Consider the following 20,279-nt stretch of genomic DNA (forward strand, 5'->3'; position numbering starts at 1 on the left):
TATATATACGACTGATCTCATCAATTTTTTCAGGCAAAAATATGTGCAATATACGAAAGTATATGGTGAAGTTTGAAGCTTATGCTATAGCGGGCCGACCCGGCCGGTTCCGACAAATGTCTAATCGGACACCCAAATAGACCCGCATACCAAATTTTATCAAGATATCTCGAAAATTGAGGGACTTGTTTGCATACAAACAGACAGACGGACAGACGGACATGGCTAAATCAACTCAGCTCTTCAACCTGATTATTTCGGTATACTTAATGGTGGGTCTATCTATTTTCCTTTAAGGACTTACAATTTTGGGTTTCGTGACGAAATTAATATACCATTTCATTTTCATGAAAGGTATAATAATGCTTCCAATATTTATTGAATACTGTCATTTTATGACCGGTTTGTGACAGAATATGTTGTTGTTATTGTGGTTGTAGCGCTAAAGATACTCACCGAAGGTTTTGGGTAGTTTCTTCTATGTTGATGGTACTTTGCCGTATATAGATCCGGTACGTCGTGGGTCATATGCCTGCATCTCGGAAATGATTTAATATGGCCACATTGAACCTTCTAGTATCTTCGACTTACATATTGGTATAAGTGTGTTTGTATGTCCAATCATACTTGTGACTTTATGTGTGTATTCAAAACCATAAAACTGAAACTAAACAGCATGGGCTTTATTGAGCATCTATTTGGTCTTGAAAATTTTTCGAAAAGCAGATTTATATTGTTCTCAGTACAAAATAGGACTTCGCAATTTTGTGAGCATTAAAAAAGCTATTTCAAGGACTATTTTTGGATCACTTCATTTTGGTATGGGTTTCAAAAAAATTTAGGGGTCATTTGGGCCCGTTTAGGCGCAGTATTTGCAGTTAATTTCAGGGTTATATTTCTCAAAGTTTCGAAGTCAGTTTCCCAATAATTTTTGAACACTTTTGGCTGGGCTGGTTGGGTTCCATTTAGATATAATTTTCGAAATAACTACGCTACCGTTTTTAAAACTGTAAATACAATTAAAGTTTTATTAAATTTAATTCAGTTTTAACTACGAATTGGACCTAAAATAAGATTGATGTTATTATTTTAAAATTAAACTTTGATAGTTAATATGTGTGGAAACGGAATTATAAAGAACACTTCGGCTCTGAAAGAACCTTAATTTATAGGGCTAGCAACTGCAGACAATGAGGTAGGCCTTGAAAGTTCTTGTCACTACCAAATAACGGTCAAGAATAATGCTCGGAACATATGTGAGTTTATACCAAATCAGACCCCTCTGAGCTAATAACCAAATTCCATCTTGCGATATCCAAAAACGTTTACATGGATTCAAGTAAGGCTACTCTATTATAGTTTAAAAATATTTTGCATTTGGCTATTGAAATTTAATAAAACCTTCAAAGTCATAATCGTAGTTCCAAGCATATTTTACGAAGTTGCCCTCCTTCTGCAAACATCAAATAAAACGGCGATAATTTTTACATACTTTTTCCTTAATTCGAAACAAATCTTCAGATATCTTTGAAAGAATGTACGGCTCACAGTAAATATCTAAACTTGCGAAGAAATGGTGACGTGACCTGAAAAAGGGAAAAAGTTTAATACCATGAGAACAAGGACTTTCGCAAATTTAATCCTTTGCATACGTGCGAAACAACATCTAAATATTACCTACATAACAAAATTTCATTAAAAAGTGTTAATAAAGTTTAATTTATTTTTAATTTTTTATCAGAGCTAGGCGATAAGGATTACATGTGTAATTACACTTACGATGACGATTACAGTAATCGTAATTTTAACTTTTTTACGATTACGATTGTTGTAATCGTAATCGTGGTTATAATGATTACGATTACTGTAACCCTAATCGTAAAAAAGTTAAAATAACGATTAGTTTAATCGTAATTTTGGTTCGGACGATAACGATTACTGTAATCGTAATTTCATCTTTTTTAAAATTAGGATAAAATTACGATTACTGTAATCGTAATCATATTGTAATCGCAATCCTTATCGCCCTGCTCTGTTTTTTATTCGTGTCGCGACCGTAACATTGAGTAAATTTCCTTTGAGACTTACGGCCGTTTTCTCATCCCGCCAATAAAGTTCCATTAACTTACCGGGCAGGTAAACTATTCCTCACTTTAAAGTAAACTTTAACGATATTAATTTTCTCATCTGCCCTGTAAATTAAACCTAGCATTTGGTGAAAATACGGCAACGTCACCTGAAAATTTTAATATTTCACCTTAAAATTGTATTATGGTTTATGTAAACTCTAATACGTTCACAATAAAAGTGTACTACTTTTTTTGTTGCATACTTTTACGCTTGACTTGATATGCTTAAATTTAAACCTAATGTAACGAATGTACTGAAATTCCGCTTATTCCAAATCTTCTGCTAACGTTCGAATAACTAAACTGTTGAATGAATAACTCCAATATTGAATAATGCAAAAATAGTCTTTATTAGACTACTTGAAAATAACACTTTTACTTCGCAACTGATAGCTTGCTTAAATCAAACTGATTCGTCGTGCTTCAACTGTTGCTGCTTTTATACTGTTTGTTTTCCTCGTTGGCATATTTCTAGGCATTTCTATTTCTAGAATTTACTATTTAGTTCCAGCTATAAAATTACCGGTTATAACTACGTTTATAGCTTCTCATATGCGCGTGTATATGTGAGTGATACTTGCACAAATTATTGCTTACTTTTGGGGAGTATCTCAGATATATCCATGTGTTTGTGCATTGCTCTCCGCTGCTTGTGTGGACATATGCATAGACATAATGATTGATTTATTGATGTGCATACAAGTCACTGCTTAGTATTGGCTTAGAGATGATAGTATCCCTTAGTTTTGCTAATATTCGTCACACTGGGAATACATTTTAAACGGCAGATGAGTTGCCGATAAATTTTTCGGCCCGGTAATTTAAGAAGAACTTGAGCAAATGAAAATTCACTTACGGTGTATGGCAGGGAAATGAGCACAATTTATGAAATTTATAATGTCGCGACCGTTACAGCCTTTTTTGAACTTTCCTGGGCACTATTAATACATTTTCTAAATTTTAATTTATCTCACTATATTTCTAATCCAAGTCCTAAAAGTTTGCCACAAAATTTTGGGAACAACTGAAAACGAAAATCCTATTTAAATTTATTCATATTGAATAATTCATTTATTTAGGTGTGGTTTAAAGTACAGATAAGGATAAAATACAAATAAAAGAAATAAACCAGAATTTGGTATTAAGAAAAAGTAGTTTGTTTTTTAATGCGTGGAGAACAAATGTTACATACATATGTAATGTCAGCATAAATTAGGGTGTGGAAAAAATGCTTTCCAATAATGAGATCCACCCTAATATATATATACAAATTTCTAATCGCATATTTATATTAGAAAAATAAAAACCTATAACAATATTATTTATTAAATGTGACAAAATTTAAATACTATTTGACAGCTTTTTAATTATTGCATTTTGAATAATTAACGAGGGATTTACTTCGCATCGTAAATGTTTTAAGTGAATTATTTGTGAAGAGTAAATCTATAAATTTATTATTTTTATTATTTAAAAAAAAAAAAATAATAATAATAAAAAAATTGCATTAAAGAAATAAATACTTGAAATGAAAAAAAAAAAAAAAATTGTTTAAATTTGGGTCGATTTCGCTGACGCCCATATCTCATTCAATCGGTATAATAATCGAATAGCATAAGCAAATGTGTATAATGCTTTCCAATTCATTTATGAGAAAGTTTTCCCACACGTACAATATATGCATGGGAAACTTACTTACAAAGTGCTTTTGTAGTCATTAAATGTTTTCTTCAGAATTTAAATATGCGCTACATATGACAAGTATATATGTGAGTATCGTTTAGACAAATTAATCAAATCAACAGCTGCTACAATTAGTGTCAACGAAGTCTGTTCAAATTACTCGCACATAAGTGTAATTGACATATGGATAAACAAATATATATATTCCCTCAACCATTCTCGAAGCACTAAGTATATGTGCACTCTTGCACTCTTGAGTAAAAAATATGTGTGATATTTTTGAATCAGAAGAATGGTCAGTCTTTGATATATTGAAAATTATGAGCCGCATGCCGAAAGTTTATATTTAACAAATCAGCATAAAAAATTTCTAGTTCAAAACTGGTGCGCTTCTAGTTCATTCGGAACCAATACAAGATCGCACTATATCTCTTTTCCATGCTTTCAACTGGTGAATTTAGCATAGCGATGTCCTAGGCGGTGGGAGCTGTCCTCGTTGCATTATGTTTTCTATAGTTCTGAACTAGATACAAATTTCCAATTTAGAACTAGTTCTTTTATTGGCAATTTTTTCGAAAGTTCAAAACTTGTGTAAAAATTTACACTTTAGATCAAGTTCTCTTGTTGGTACTATTTCGTTGGTTCCAAACCAGACCAAAATTCTACATGTAGTTTCCGATCCGATTTTATCCTTTTTTCCATATATCAGAGCCATTGCATAAATATATGCCATGGAAATATCTGTTGCCATTTTAAGTCAGTTTTTATCTAGCCGAAAATTCGAAATATTTAAGCTGGTACCCGTTTTTGCATAGCATATGTCTATAACAAAATCCATTCCGAGTTTCGATGCAATATTTCGGATTCCCCAAATTTGCCCTCTGAAAGCCATAGACATATTAAATATGCTGTAGAGTTTGAAGAAAGAAGGCTTACTCGTCGAAGCTCCTTGACTCTAACATTCGTTTTTTCTGGTAGATAGCATATTAATCAAATATATATTAAATATGATAAGTAAAACCGAAATTGTTGATTTTTGAACAAGAAAAATACGAGTTACTATCGAACTAGTAGTTATTTGATATTTCAGGTGTAGTTCTGAAAAAGAAATTGATTCAGTGGGTACTGACTTCTCTACAGGGATGTACTTCCTGTGGTTAACATTTCATGTTTCTTTCTCTTACTGCTGACTATCTCCAATCACTACATCTTAAAAATATGAGTATTTCAATCATTTTCCAATCGATTTTCACGGCAGAACCGCCTAAATCACTATGCCCTACTTACGGAAATTATTCATTAAATGACAGAGGCTTACTTCGAAATGCCTGGGGAGACCTCAGTAAAGACAAAAATCTTTTCCAAGAAATGCTTGCGATATATTTCCCCTATTTTAGTTCCTCTATTCCAATACCAAAAGTTGGTATTTCTAACCAAAGGCATAGCATGAGGTCTGCGAAAGTCATAACTAACACCGAAAACCTTTGCTAAAGAGTCATTTTGGAGCCTAATAAGTGCTGTTTATGAGTCCAACTGATGTCATATATCGCGCAGCTAGATCAAAACAACGATTAGCTCAAAAGATCGCAATGTTCAGAGACGCCAAAACTTTCTGCCGCCCCCATATGCGCTAATTTAAAATTTTTACAAAGCCTTTTCTCCTGTAATCCAGTAGGTTTTAGTTGGGAAGTCAGGAGATACGCACTGATATGACCATTATTTAGACTCATACGATATAAGAAAATATGTTCATGTTGGACGCCCATCGCAAGCAGGGAACAACATTCATTTTGGTCTCTCTAAAAGAGCTGATCAAGATTGTTAACGTTCCGATTTTGGACTCATTTTTGATACTTTTATAACTCTGAATGTTTGCTCGGATATATGTACTCATATCGGATTAAGAATCTGCTGAGCTGAAGACTAAATAACTTATATTTTCTTAGCTTATCTTTTATTTTTCCGAAAAGTATAATGCATTGTTCTTTTTTCGAAATTATAAAGTCAAATCAATAATTATAGCTTAAACAAATACAATAAGTCCCATACGTGACGTGGACAAGGCAGAAACTGACAGCTGATTTGGCTGAAAACGTATCTGCTGTCTCATCCATCATACTATGGCATTTTTTAACTTCTGGCGGTCGTCAGCCCGGTCGCATATGTCCCATTGCATTGTTCGCTATTTATAGTAGGTTTGTTGGAAAAATTGGTGTGCAAAATTTTACCATTCTATTTTTTCTAATCAGGGTCGCTTGTTAAAAGTGATTTGGCAAACAATCGAAGTGTATTTCGGCCATGAAAAGCTTCAAAGCGATGATTTACCTGCCTTACAGATGCCGAGTCGACATAAAACATGTAGGTCCCGTCCCGCCAATCTGTAGGAAAAATTAAAAAGTGGAACGACGCAAATTGAAAGAAAAGCTCGGCCTAAAGTGCATTAACTTTTCTAGCATAACAGAAAAGTTTAGATACTAAAAGGGGCGGGACCACTCCCATTTTTAGAAAAAATATAACTTGTTTTACTACACCTTTTAAGAAAATTACATTGAAAGTTCACCAAGTTACAATTCGAGTTCAGCCTTTTGAAATTTCCAGTTCAGAAAATTACAAAGCCTTCGGGGAGTGTCTTTATCTTTAACGCAACAACAATTTAAGTTCAAAAAATTATAATTAGAAGGGTGTCCTTTTTCAGAAGATCGAGCGATTCATTTTTCGTGTTTACTTGCAATTGACCCCAATCATTTAGCAACAACTTTGACGGATGAGAAGTTAAGTGCGTCAAATATTAGGCAAGATGTGTTCGGTTTTGCAGTAACAGAGTTTGTGGAACTTAGCGATAAGTTAAGATATTTTTGACGTAGCCGAAGATCTCGGAAAAGCATTATATGTGACCTGGAATCATGAAACGACCCTGTTGTGCGAAAATACCGTTCTTCACTTTTTGAGTGATTCTAACGCTCTTTATTTATTTAGTTATTTCGATCCATGCGCCACCTATCGGAGATTTTTTTCTTATTATTGCATTGCCATCGGGTTCTGAACTATATTCCAAATTTCAAGCGTGTACTTATCGGGAAGTTAATTAAATTTTAATTACAAAATTCGTTCACAACGACCAGCCGCTACACAGAGTCAATCTAACAAAAACTTTAAACGCGTTTTTCTCGAAAACTTGTTTTCGCGCAATAGGGGTGTTTCATGATTCCAGGTCACATATGCGTAATATGATGACTTGGAGGTACTGTTCTCCTAAGGCGTTTACATCCAGATTACACTTTGCATTTGATATCTGTATTGCGCAAAGCATATTCTCTCTATAGAAATTCGATATAATAAGAAGTTCAACCGTTTTTTGTGGGTTTGTTTTTTAATAAATCGGAAATTGCTTCATGTTTATGAAATAAAGTATTACAACCACATCTTCTTCATCACTGCTTACATACTCAATGTTAATCAATGGTTCCCGACCAATTACCTTGTGAATAAAGCTGCATGTCCTAGCATCAAATAATATTTTTTGTTTTTATACTCAACTGAGCAGAGATCACAGAGTATAATAACTTTGTTCGCATAACGGCAATCCGTAGCGGCATAAACTAATCGAGATAGATATAGACTTCTATATATCAAAATGATCTGCGTGAAAAAAGAAATTCATTTAGCCATATCCGTCTGTTTGTAAACACGATAACTTGAGTAAATTTTGAGGTATATTGATGAAATTTGGAATGTGGGTTCCTGGGCGCTCATCTCAGATCGCTATTAAAAATGAACGAAATTGGACTACAACCACGCCCACTTTTTCGAAATCGAAAATTTTGAAAAGCCGAAAAAGTGTGATAATTCATTACCAAAGACGGATAAAGCGATGAAATTTGGTAAGTGAGTTGACCTTATGACGCAAAATAGAAAATTAGAAAAATTTTGGACAATGGGCGTGGCATCGCCCACTTTTAAAAGAAGGTAATTTAAAAGTTTTGCAAGCTGTAATTTGGCAGTCGTTGAAGATATCATGATCAAATTTGGCAGGCACGTTACTCCTATTACTATATGTGTGCTAGATAAAAATTAGCGAAATCGGATGACGAGCACGCCCATTTAAAAAAAAAATTTTTTTTAAGTCAAATTTTAACAAAAAATGTAATATCTTTACAGTATAAAAGTAAATTATGTCAACATTCGACTCCAGTAATGATATGGTGGAACAAAATACAAAGATAAAAGAAAATTTCAAAATGGGCGTAACTCCGCCCTTTTTCATTTAATTCGTCTAGAATACTTTCAATGCCATAAGTCGAAAAAAAATTTAACAATCCTTGTGAAATTTGGTACGGACATTGATTCTATGACGATAACTGTTTTCTCTGAAAATGGACGAATTCGGTTGAAGCCACGCTCAGTTTTTATACACAGTCGACGATCTGTCCTTCCGCTCGGCCGTTAACACGATAAATTGCGCAAAAAACGATATATCTTAACTAAACTTAGTTCACGTACTTATCTGAAGTCACTTTATTATAAAATATGACCGAAATCCGACTATGAACATGCCCACTTTTCCGATATCGAAAATTAAGAAGAATGAAAAAAATGCCATAATTCTGTACCAAATATGAAAAAAGGGATGAAACATGGTAATTGGATTGGTTTATTGACGCAAAATATAACTTTAAAAATGGGTGGGTATTAAGTAATAGAAAATGAAAAAGTTCTGCAGGGCGAAATCAAAAGCCCTTCGAATCCTGGCAGGAATACTGTTCGTGGTATGACATATATAAATAAATTAGCGGTACCCGACAGAAGATGTTCTGGGTCACCCTGGTCCACATTTTGGTCGATATCTCGAAAACGCCTTCACATATACAACTAAGGGCTACTCACTTTTAAAACCCTCATTAATACTTTTAATTTGATACCCATATCTTACAAACACATTCTAGTGTCACCCCTAGTCCACCCTTATTGCGATATCTCGAAAACGCGTCCCCCTATAGAACTAAGGCCCACTAAGTTTTAAATAATCATTAAAACCTTTCATTTGATACACATGTCATACAAACATATTCCAGGGTTACCCTAGGTTAATTTTGCTAAATGGTGATTTTCCCTTATTTTGTCTCCAAAGCTCTCATCTGAGTATGTAATGTTCGGTTACACCCGAACTTAGCCTTCCTTACTTGTTTTATTTTAAGTTTTGTGAAAGGAGCAAATGCCTATACACTAACCGGGATAGCTATGGCTTACTGTGAGACTTTCAGAGTGTGGGGCTCTCTTCTTCCACGGCGCGCACTATTTCCCGTACCTGGTTCAGTCGCAGGTGTTAAAAATTCAACCACTACAGAGGGAACTATACCTTTGCTAACCTTTTATTTGCTTTCCTTCTCCTTCCCCTTCTTTCATCTTCTTTCTTTCCTTAACTTAGACTTATGAGCTGATGATAGTTTGGCTACCAAATTTCCCGCTCAGCATTCGATTAGTACCAGTTCGGAGGTAGTCATAAGTGCGGTACTATCGCTTTGCGTAGCTTTCTCCACTATACGCTGCAGGGTTGCTACCGCGCTGTATAAGATATTGGAACCATTCTCTAAGCACTAAGATAGGGTGAATTAAGTAGTTCCGAACTACATTTTTTTCTGCAGATGTACATACAAATGTACATATTGTTCGCTTGCAAATAAAACTCAAGTAGTCTTCCCCTTTTCTGTTTGCAGAACATTTCCAATTTTCACAATTTATATAAACTATGTTGCTAATGTATATATTTGCATGTGTATATAATTTTTAATAAATTTTGCCTTAAATGTTGATGTAAATGTAGTGCAAGTGGAAATAATGAAAATAAAAATATTTGAGCAAAATGTACACTGCGAAAATGTGAAGCTCACATCATATGTAACAAATGAACATACTTATTTATAATGAAAATAAACTGAAAATTTAATATTTGTAATAAGCAGTGAGGATTCACTCGAAAGGCTGGGTGATTTGCGATCAGACACGTTGACATACATAGATATGAGACAAGCAAGAGGAAAATACGAATATTAAATCAAATATGAGTACCAGCAAAGCAAATATTTAAGTACCCGTAAGTGGTTTTGGGTTCATATACACACATTTGTATGTAAATGCTGGTGTATAACGTAGAGAAATTTGAGAAAATTATTTTGAAATATATGTATTTACAATTCAGTCCATGCTCAACAATTTATAAAAATAAGCTAATAACCATTTACCTGCTTTAAATTAAAAAAAAAAAAAACCAAAAAAAATATGCATAACTTGGTAACTTCTTCAGAACAATTCTGCCGTCCTAAAAAATCTACATTTTTACTAAAACTAACATATTTAACTTAATTTGTTTGTATTGGAAATAAGTACTTTGGTCTAAATTGAATGTGATCCTTCTATTTATGCAATAAACGTTGAAATTTGAATTCCTTATACGCGAATTTGATGCCTTTCGAAATGAATAATCTTCAAAAAAAAAAAAAAATGCAGATACCCACATTCCATGGGGGAACGATACAAGGTGGCAGCACGGGACAGCTGATTATAAACTTTTTATACCTTTCATGAAAATGAAATGGTATATTAACTTTGGTCCGATGTTTGTAACTTTGAGAAATATAGAAGATAGACACACCATTAAGTATACCGGATTGATCAGGGCGACATACTGAGTTGATATAGCCATGTCCGTCTGTCCGTCCGTCTGTCCGTCCGTATGTCTGTTTGAACGCAAACTAGTCCCTCAAATTTTGAGATATCTCAATGAAATTTGGCACAAGGATGCATTTTTGTATTATATTAGATATTTGTCGGATCCGGTAGGATCGGACCACTATTACATATAGCTCCCATACAACCGATCGTCAGATAAGACGATTTTGGTCATTTCTGCCGCAATTTAGAAAGTATAAACGTGAAACTCGGTGATATATATTCTAATATATCGTAGAAGATATCTTGTAAAAATCACTTTGATCGGAGCTATATACAGTATATATCCCATACAACCGATCGTTCAGATAAAAAGAATTTTGGCAATTTCTCCCTTAATTTCCAATATTAAAAAGGTTAAACTTTGTGATATTTATTCTAATATATCATAGACGATTTCATGAAAAAATCATTTCGATCGGAGCTACATATAATATATAGCCCATACAACCGATCCACAGTGTTTCGTGTAGAACAAGCTAGCTGGACAAAAACAAGAAAAGTGTAATGAGAAATGAAAGAACACAAACAAAATAACGGGATTTTGCATTTGTTTTGACATTTTTGCTCATATATATTGAGTAATTGAAGTAAGAAGGCAGGAGTGGCCGTAAAATGCATTGATTATTTTCCAAATTCTTGTTGAATATTAAGATTCATATTTCTTTTAAGTGAACATTTTTACATAATTTTTTTGACGGATTCTAAGCTCGAAGGTAAGTAACATTTTTTAATAGTAATTCTTTCACAATTAGAGTATTTTCAATATATTTAACATTCCGCGGACATCCGGGCTTAATTTTACATATGTTATAGTCGCAAGTATTCTCTAATAGTCGAAAGAAAAAACCATTGCGAATTCTTTGCACATCTATTTTAAATTTTTTTTTTTTGTAGATTTAGTTACCTCTACATACCAAATAGGATGCATGTACGTTCCAGCTCCGACGAGATATATGACCCTTTAAAGCTGATCTACAAACGGCAAAACCAATTCCGTGGTACAGGGAACAAACACGTAGCCATAAAACATACAAAAATAAACGCGCAAGGTCAACAAGATCACACCAAAAGCAAAAAGGCGAAGATCATTGACTTCAACCAGCCACAACCTACCGCACCAGTCAACAAGGCATAAAAACAGGTACATACAATGGATTGATGAAGATAAACCAAAACCAGGTTTCGGCAATACCAATGACGGCAACACTGCTCGTAGGTTTTTCGAAAATTCTGAGGCTAGTGCTGAGATTACGGGGTTGGATGTAACGCTCATCAAAAGATTCGACACTCTCCATTCGCGCATTAACATCTGGGTACAATACAAATATCCAAAGATTTGAAAAATTTGCGGTCGAGACTAAAAAACTATACATAGATCTCTATCCATGGTTTAATATGCCTGTTACAGTTCATAAATTCTTAGTGCATAGTAGTGATATTATAAAATCAGCAATTTTACCTATTGGTCAACTTTCCGAGGAAGCACAGGAAGCCCGTAACAAAGATTTGAGACGATTCAGGGCTGAAAACACACAAAAGCAGTCGCGTGAAGCCACGAATAGAGATCTTATGAATATGTTGCTTATAACATCGGATCCTTTAGTTAACAGTTTTAGGAGATACCTAAGAAAAAATTTAAAAGTCTGACTTCAGAAGTCTTAAATTTACTGTCCCCCGATAATGTTGAGGAGTCAATAAATACCCCAGTTGTTTCAAGCTTTCACAGTAGTGTTGCTGATGTTCGTGACTATTCCACCAGTGACTCATCCAATGAAAGTGATGATAGCGAATAATAACATAATTATAAAAGATAACCTACCCTATAACTTTTTGTTGGATCAGGTTTTATTCAATTTAAATCTATTGTCTTTTCTACTTTGTATGATACTTTACTTTTAAGTTTTTGTAATGAGTAATTTTCACATAATTAATTTAATTATTTACATTGTTATTATTATTATTGTAATTCACTTTTACATTCCTGACTGGTGCTATAAAATAATTTTGTAAAAATTGTAGTCCCAGGATAAATACTCAAATAAATACAAAATATGTATGTACATATGTACAGTCACTCACATAAATAAGTAGACACCCCTCTTTGGATAATTCTTACAATTTTCGCTTTCGCAAATTTATTTTAACTAATTTCCCATAAGAAAATTTGTCACGATCTATAACAAAAACTAAATTATATTTAAAAAATTCGACGAATTTTCATAAAAAATTTAAATTTTTTTTTCCGAATTTTTAGAATTTTTTAGAGTATTCAGATTTGTATTCCATTCAAATTAAGTACAATAAAGTAATATTCTTAAGTCCTTTAAATTTTTTTGGATCTATGTCATTTATTCACATGAGTTACTGTATATGAAATAAGCAAATGTATGCATATGAAGTAAAATTTTGGAAAAAAATAAAAAAAAGAACATATGGCTGAAAAAAATGACGTAGTTGTAATAAATGACTGCATATGAAACGGAAAATCTCATAAAGTAATTTTGTGCAGCTTGCTTGTTCTACACGAAACACTGTGCGATCGTTCAGATAGAAAGATTTTTAGCCATTTCTCCCTTAATTTCCAATATAAAAACGTGAACTTTGGTGATATATATTCTAATATATCATAGATTTCCTGTAAAAATCATTTGGATCGGAGCTATATATAATATATATCCCATACAACCGATCGTTCAGATAAGGGGGTTTTTGCCATTTTTTATTTTATATTTATCTTAAAAATAGTTTAGGTATGTACATCTGTTCACAATATATTTCCTATCTTATACATCCTATTATTTGCAGATTACGAACGGGATAAGATTATTGTTCAGCCCCATTCATGAAAGGTATGAAGTCTTCGGCACAGCCGAAGACAGTCCCGTCCTTACTTGTTTTTATTTGATTTATACACTTACTTCCGGCCGGCGCAGTACGATTTTGACATTTGTCCATCGAATTTACAAAAACAAAGTACATGGAACTTTTATTTATGTTTGTAGGTATGTCACCATGCTGCCACCTTCCATCGTTCCACCATGCCACATTCTATATTAGGGCGGCAGAATTAATCTAAAGTAATTTCAAATTAATAAACTGGTAATCAGTTTAGATCGAGCATTCTGCAGTACATGTATCTCGGTCAGCACGGTCGTAGGATGGTCAGATCGGCAAATACCGCAGGATGCAAATGCGACCATTTGTTTACGGCATATAAGACTTACGAGGGAGCCTTCTACAACATATCCCACTAAAGTGTTAGTCGAACGCTTGTGAAAAAAGATGTACAGCGATCCTATAATAAAAAATTCTTCATTTTGCACATGGATAACCGATAGTGGTTTTGTTTTGCAGCTTAACAGTTTGATCATGCCGAAGCCACCCAGGCTGTAGAAGGAAATATGTTATTTGCCACTTTTTTTAGGTGCTCCGGCATTTCAGCTTTTGGTGCGGCACGGTTTTGACATTAAACTTGAAAATTATCAAAATAAAATACAAGGAATGCGTGTTCTTCATTGTGTTGATGTCACTCTGCTAAATAAATAAATTTTTTGTAAAAAAACCAAATTTTTCGTTTAAACAGATGTTTTGCCAAATTGTTCTTTAAATATATGCGTATTAAAATAAAGGCCATTTAACCACCTTCAACGCAATACTAAGATTTTTGATATGAATAGCGAAAAACCGGAAATATGAGATTTTTCTTATTTGCGAAGTTCTGACTTTTCACCTCGTATAACAGCTGTTATAATAAATTTCTCAAAAAAAGAATTGAGCCCTTCAAATAAGGGAAAAGAGCGGACCATGACCACATTTTTACCTTTTTAATTTGCTGAACGCGTTAACAAAAAAAAACATAAAATTTCGAAATGTAGAATTTTGAACTTAGAAAGTCGATATCTAATTTTTGAAGGCTATCTTAGGAAGACGGAGATAGTAATTTTATACTTAAGCCTCAATCTCCTCAAAAAAGTTGGTTTGGTCCAATACCCAGAAAAAAAGTGGATTTTGTCGCATAGTGTTATTACCATGCTCTCACCCATATTTAAAAAACTTTTAAATTTAAAAATAATTGTACGATGCCAAGAAAAGTACCTAAATGTCTAAATAAAATATCATGAATTTCACCAACCAGCTGTTCCTGAATATTGCCTCTAATTGGTTGTTGTTAAAAAATAAGTAACACTGTGTGACACAACAAAAGTACCTGGGAGGTCATATAATTTTTCAGTACATCTCGAAAACCTAAGAATGACTGTATACTAGTTTTTCCTCGGAAACCCCCAAAATCGTGAATTACGGTAAACAAAAAAACGGTTCCTCGTACCTTTGAACCCTTGCGAGCCTATAACTTATGTTGGCTATAACCCGATTTTCAGTTTTTATCGAGATCGTTTAAGAAGAGACCTTTGCAACGAAATATATTTTAACTAGGAAAACATAAAACTACTGTGAGTATTTTCCCAATGAACAAATTTTTTTTTCAGACAAATTCAATGCTATCTGTATGCACTAATTTTTAGAAAGACCATACCCACCCGACATTGCATCAAAACTGGAAATTAATAACGAGTTCAATGAGCATTCACTTGGGATTCAAGGGGTTGTGTAGCACAACATATAGCTTCTCCAACCCAATTGTCAACCTCACCTTCGAGCGGCGAATCCCGTTTTTCCTCGGAAACCCCCAAAATCGTGAATTACGGTAAACAAAAAAACGGTTCCTCGTACCTTTGAACCCTTGCGAGCCTATAACTTATGTTGGCTATAACCCGATTTTCAGTTTTTATCGAGATCGTTTAAGAAGAGACCTTTGCAACGAAATATATTTTAACTAGGAAAACATAAAACTACTGTGAGTATTTTCCCAATGAACAAATTTTTTTTTTCAGACAAATTCAATGCTATCTGTATGCACTAATTTTTAGAAAGACCATACCCACCCGACATTGCATCAAAACTGGAAATTAATAACGAGTTCAATGAGCATTCACTTGGGATTCAAGGGGTTGTGTAGCACAACATATAGCTTCTCCAACCCAATTGTCAACCTCACCTTCGAGCGGCGAATCCCGTTTCACTAACAGACGAGGCTCTGGCGACCCCAAGCTCCTCATGGAACTTGGGGGTGGGGAGGGAGGGATGGCCTGAAGGTTCAATGTGGCCATATAAATCGTTCCCGAGATGGTCGGGCCAGCATCTTAATGGTGCTGTGTTACCGGAGCGTATCGGATCTGTATCCGACAAAGGACCATCACATCGATAAAACTCCCCAAAGCCTTCGGGGAGTAACCTAATCGCTACAACAACAACAACAACAACATGAGCATTCACTTCCTTATATTTGTTAAAAAAAAATTGTATCCAAACGACTAAATGTTTACTTGGCCCATTGTTTTCTAAATTTAGAATCACCCTTTGCAGTCAAATATGGCTGTACCTTATGTAGTTCTCAGCCGATTTTAAACAGGAACTGAAAATCCCATTATAGCCAACAATGTTATAGGCTCGCAAAAGTTCAAAGGTGCGAGAAACCGGTTGTTTAAGTGACTTAAACTGTGAACATTTTCGTTCGTTTGTTTCTTTAGCCATTGAGTGCGCTTGTAATTCTCAACTGGTTAGTGAAATATTCTAAAGACATAGTTTAATTTTTTTATCTCAAAGCTGAGTTTTTCAAAGAAAACAAGGTGGCTCAACCCGCAACCGATACCTTTGAGCCCCCAGTTCTCGCCCCAATTAATAAATACGAGGTGTAACAGGTGCATAGTGATCTCCCTCTCTAAAAATAATAACATAACATACAGTCCACAAAAATAACAAATAATATAATAATATAATAACAAAAATTATTCGCCCATCGAATCACCAAAGCTTAAACACCGGTAGCTTACCATTTTATGGATGTACGGGGAAAATGCAGATATTTTTAGATCTTGGAGATCTAATAGAAAAATGGTACGACCTACCAAATACTTTCACTTTTGTCTTCTTTGTAACACTGTGTAAATTAAAGTAAAACCCGTATACCTTTATAAAAAAGGCAGCAAAATTGTCACACATGAAAACAAAAATGGCAGAAGTACAGCTTGTAAATTCTAGTCATGATTAAGGCTACATTCACACATACTTTAATAAACATTGCGTACGTGACGCAAATGCTGTACCAATCCATGACATTGGTTCTAATTCAATTTGAGCAAATTCGTATAAAAAAGTAGCAAATCGTAAATGTTTGTGTATAAATTGAAAGCAAATTTTTTCTTTATAGTATGCACTGATTTCTTGTTTGGTTTTTGCTTTCGTTTTTTATTTTCGGTGATATTATTCATTAAGAACGAACAGCTATTACGTTATTGTAAAGCTTAATGAGCAACCCAATTTTTATACTCAGCTGAGCAGAGCTCACAGAGTATATTAACTTTGTTCGCATAACGGTAATCCTTAACGGCATAAACTAATCGAGATAGATATAGACTTCTATATATCAAAATGAAAAAAGAAATTCATTTAGCCATGTCCGTCCGTCCGACCGTAAACACGATAACTTGAGTAAATTTCGAGGTATCTTGATGAAATTTGGTATCTAAGTTCCTGGGCACTCATCTCAGATCGCTATTTAAAATGAACGATATCGGACTATAACCACGCCCACTTTTTCGATATCGAAAATTTCGAAAAACCGAAAATGTGCGATAATTCATTATCAAAGTCGGATAAAGCGATGGAACTTGGTAGGTGGGTTGACCTTATGATGTACAATAGAAAATTTTGGACAATGGGCGTGGCACCGCCAACTTTTGAAATAAGGTAATTTGAAAGTTTTGAAAGCTGTAATTTGGCAGTCGTTGAAGATATCAAGATGAAATTTGGCAAGAGCGTTACTCCTATTTCTGTATGTGACCTAAATAAAAATTAGCGAAATCGGATGACGTACACGTCCACTTTTAAAAAAAAAAAATTTTAAAAGTAAAATTTTAACAAAAAATTGAATATCTTTACAGTATATAAGTAAATTATACCAATATTCAACTCCAGTAATAATATGGTGCAACAAAATACAAAAATATGAAAAGTGGCTCCGCCCTTTTTAATTTAATTTGCCTAGAATACTTTTAATGCCTAAAGCGAACAAAAACTAACCAATCCTTGTGAAATTTAGTAGGGGCATAGATTCTGTGACGATAAATGTTTTCTGTGAAAATGGGCGAAATCTGTTGAAGCCACGCCCAGTTTTTATACACAGTCGACCACCTGTCCTTCCGTTTTGCCCTTAACACGATAACTTGAGAAAAAGCGATATACGTTTACTAAACTTAGTTCACGAACTTATCTGAACTCACTTTATCTTGGCATAAAAAATGGACGAAATCCCACTATGACCACGCCCACTTTTTCGATATCGAAAATAACGAAAAATGAAAAAAATGCCATAATTCTATACCAAATATGAAAAAAGTGATGAAACATTGTAATTGGATTGGTTTATTGACACCAAATATAACTTTAGAAAAAACTTTGTAAAATTGGTAATCTTTGCATTTATTTTTTTAACGGAGCTGTGGCTAACTTGGCTTAATGAAACTTTTGTGTGTTTATTAGACTGTTAAAAAGGTTAATTCAGAATCAATAGTTTGTGCAAAGTTCACTCAGCAACTTTTTGAATAGATTAAAAATTTACAGAAATATCGGTTGAACTTACCCGCAATTGATTTTGCCAGTTTTTTATCTTTCAGTGTTCTACTTAGTCAGTTTAATTAAAATACGATGACTTATTCATCTGTCATACTTCTCAGAAAGGCTTCTTAATGGAATCTGCGTCTTCAGAGAAAAAGTTTCGACATGTTTTTCCCGCATTCCCGAAATGACGAATTTCTGCTTGAACAACTTTTAGATGTCCGTACCTGAACGATTTTGCTTAACACACAAATTCATGAATGTAAATTCCGAAAATTTTCTCCTATCAAGACATATCAGAAAAACAAAGCAAAAAAGGTCACCAAAACGTAACAAAAGATTTAAAATTAGCTGATGCATTTGCATAATATTGACAGTTGTTCGCTTTTGAAATGACCTATGAAATCAATCCTTTTAACAGCCAAATCAGTTTGATTGATTGCGAACATTTAATGCTTTTAGAATATTGTTTCTATGAGGCCAACAGTTTTTCCATTCCATTTCCATTTCCACACAGCTATCTTGGTCCCCTTGAGAAAAACCTCTTTGGAGTTATCCAGTGTAGAAGTATCAATATCGCACGGATCAGCAAAGAACTGCTTGATCTAGCCCTCCCTCTGAGAGGTAAATCGAAAAGTATGCAATTTTGTGCTCTGCTCGTTACTGACAATTACGGATGGTAAGTTAATCTAACTAATAGCTGCGAACAATTTTTTTGATAATGAAGTTATTGTTTTATTTTTATTGCACCTAAATTGTCCACATCCATTATCGCCAAACAATTTCGTGATTGTGCGCGCTTTAATGTGGGTATCTTTCGGAATCATCTTCAGGATCATATCGGGGTATAACGAAAAAACGTTGTGTAGCATTTTCTTTGTGCAGACTGGGCCGCGGGATTAGTCTAGTAAATACATAACTAACTATAACAATATTATGTGAAAAATATTTCTATTGCACTTAGCGTACAATACCTTTGGCTTGTTACCAATAAGCAAATCTCATATAATTTTTTAAATTTATTAATAACTTTGACACAAATTTCCAAACTAATGAACCTATTAATGCTTTACTTACAGTATTTTCCTACAATCGCCAATAAAAAAAAAATTTACATTGAAAACATACAACTTAATTCTAACGGAATTATTTCGCATGGCTTTGCAGTGTTAAGCATCGCATTATGAAAACTTACGTAAACGGATGAAGTAAAAATGCGATAATGTGGAAGCGATTAATGCAAGATAATGAAATTATTTGTGCAAATAAATACAATAATTATGGAAATCACGAAAAATTAAACGATGGAGCAGAAAAACAGATTAGTCTGTTATAACTTTTACTGTTATCAAAACTAATAACACTTTGAACTAATTAATTTTATGTGAGGTCCTTACGGACCGGCCAATACAATCTAACCTCTAAATTTATGCATTAATATAACAAATAAGCCAATCAATAAAAACGAAAAATTCTTCTTAAACAAAAAAGAAGAGAAAAACTACTCCAAATCCTTAAATCGCCAAAATGTTCTTGCAAATATCTCATCCTCTCTGGCTACTCTTCACCGGCTTGATCTGCGTCCTCAATAGTCACTACACGCATTCATCGCGTGCACGAACCAGTCCTTCAACAATGACTCGCAACATAGAGGAAGAAAATGGTAAGTGAAACTCAATTGTTAAATTAAATTTTAAAATTAAAACAAAATTTAAAAATTATTGTGAAATAAAAATTTTTATTGCAATTTTATCAATCTTGAATATACTGTCTTGAACTACTGAGCTATTTTTTATTTGCATTTACATATATATAAGAGGGTTACAAGGGGACTTTGTATAAGTTTTAAAAAAATCTGGGAAGATTTATAACTTTGGTGTCCTAGAAAATATACCACCCTATATAAAGCTTAATATTTCATACTAACACTTTAACTCTCCTTGATTAGTTCTTCCATTGTTTTTATACTAGAATGGAAACGTAACGGGTAAATCTTTAGCAACAAGTTGCATCAAAACGTTACTTAAGAACCAAAGCTTAAACACTTCAAGATCCTGCATCCAC

General features: G+C 33.7%; 1 protein-coding gene across 1 annotated transcript in view; it reads left to right on the forward strand.

Annotated features, from left to right (window-relative positions):
• Positions 1-20,279, forward strand: part of side-VIII (sidestep VIII) — a 930,757-nt gene that overhangs the window by 19,238 nt on the left and 891,240 nt on the right. Inside the window, 1 exon segment of the mRNA XM_067772586.1 lies at positions 19,295-19,878. Coding sequence (XP_067628687.1) covers positions 19,743-19,878 — 136 coding nt within the window. The 5' untranslated portion in view covers positions 19,295-19,742.

Source organism: Eurosta solidaginis, chromosome 3 (assembly GCF_040869045.1).
Source record: "Eurosta solidaginis isolate ZX-2024a chromosome 3, ASM4086904v1, whole genome shotgun sequence".
Taxonomy (NCBI): Eukaryota; Metazoa; Arthropoda; class Insecta; order Diptera; family Tephritidae; genus Eurosta; species Eurosta solidaginis.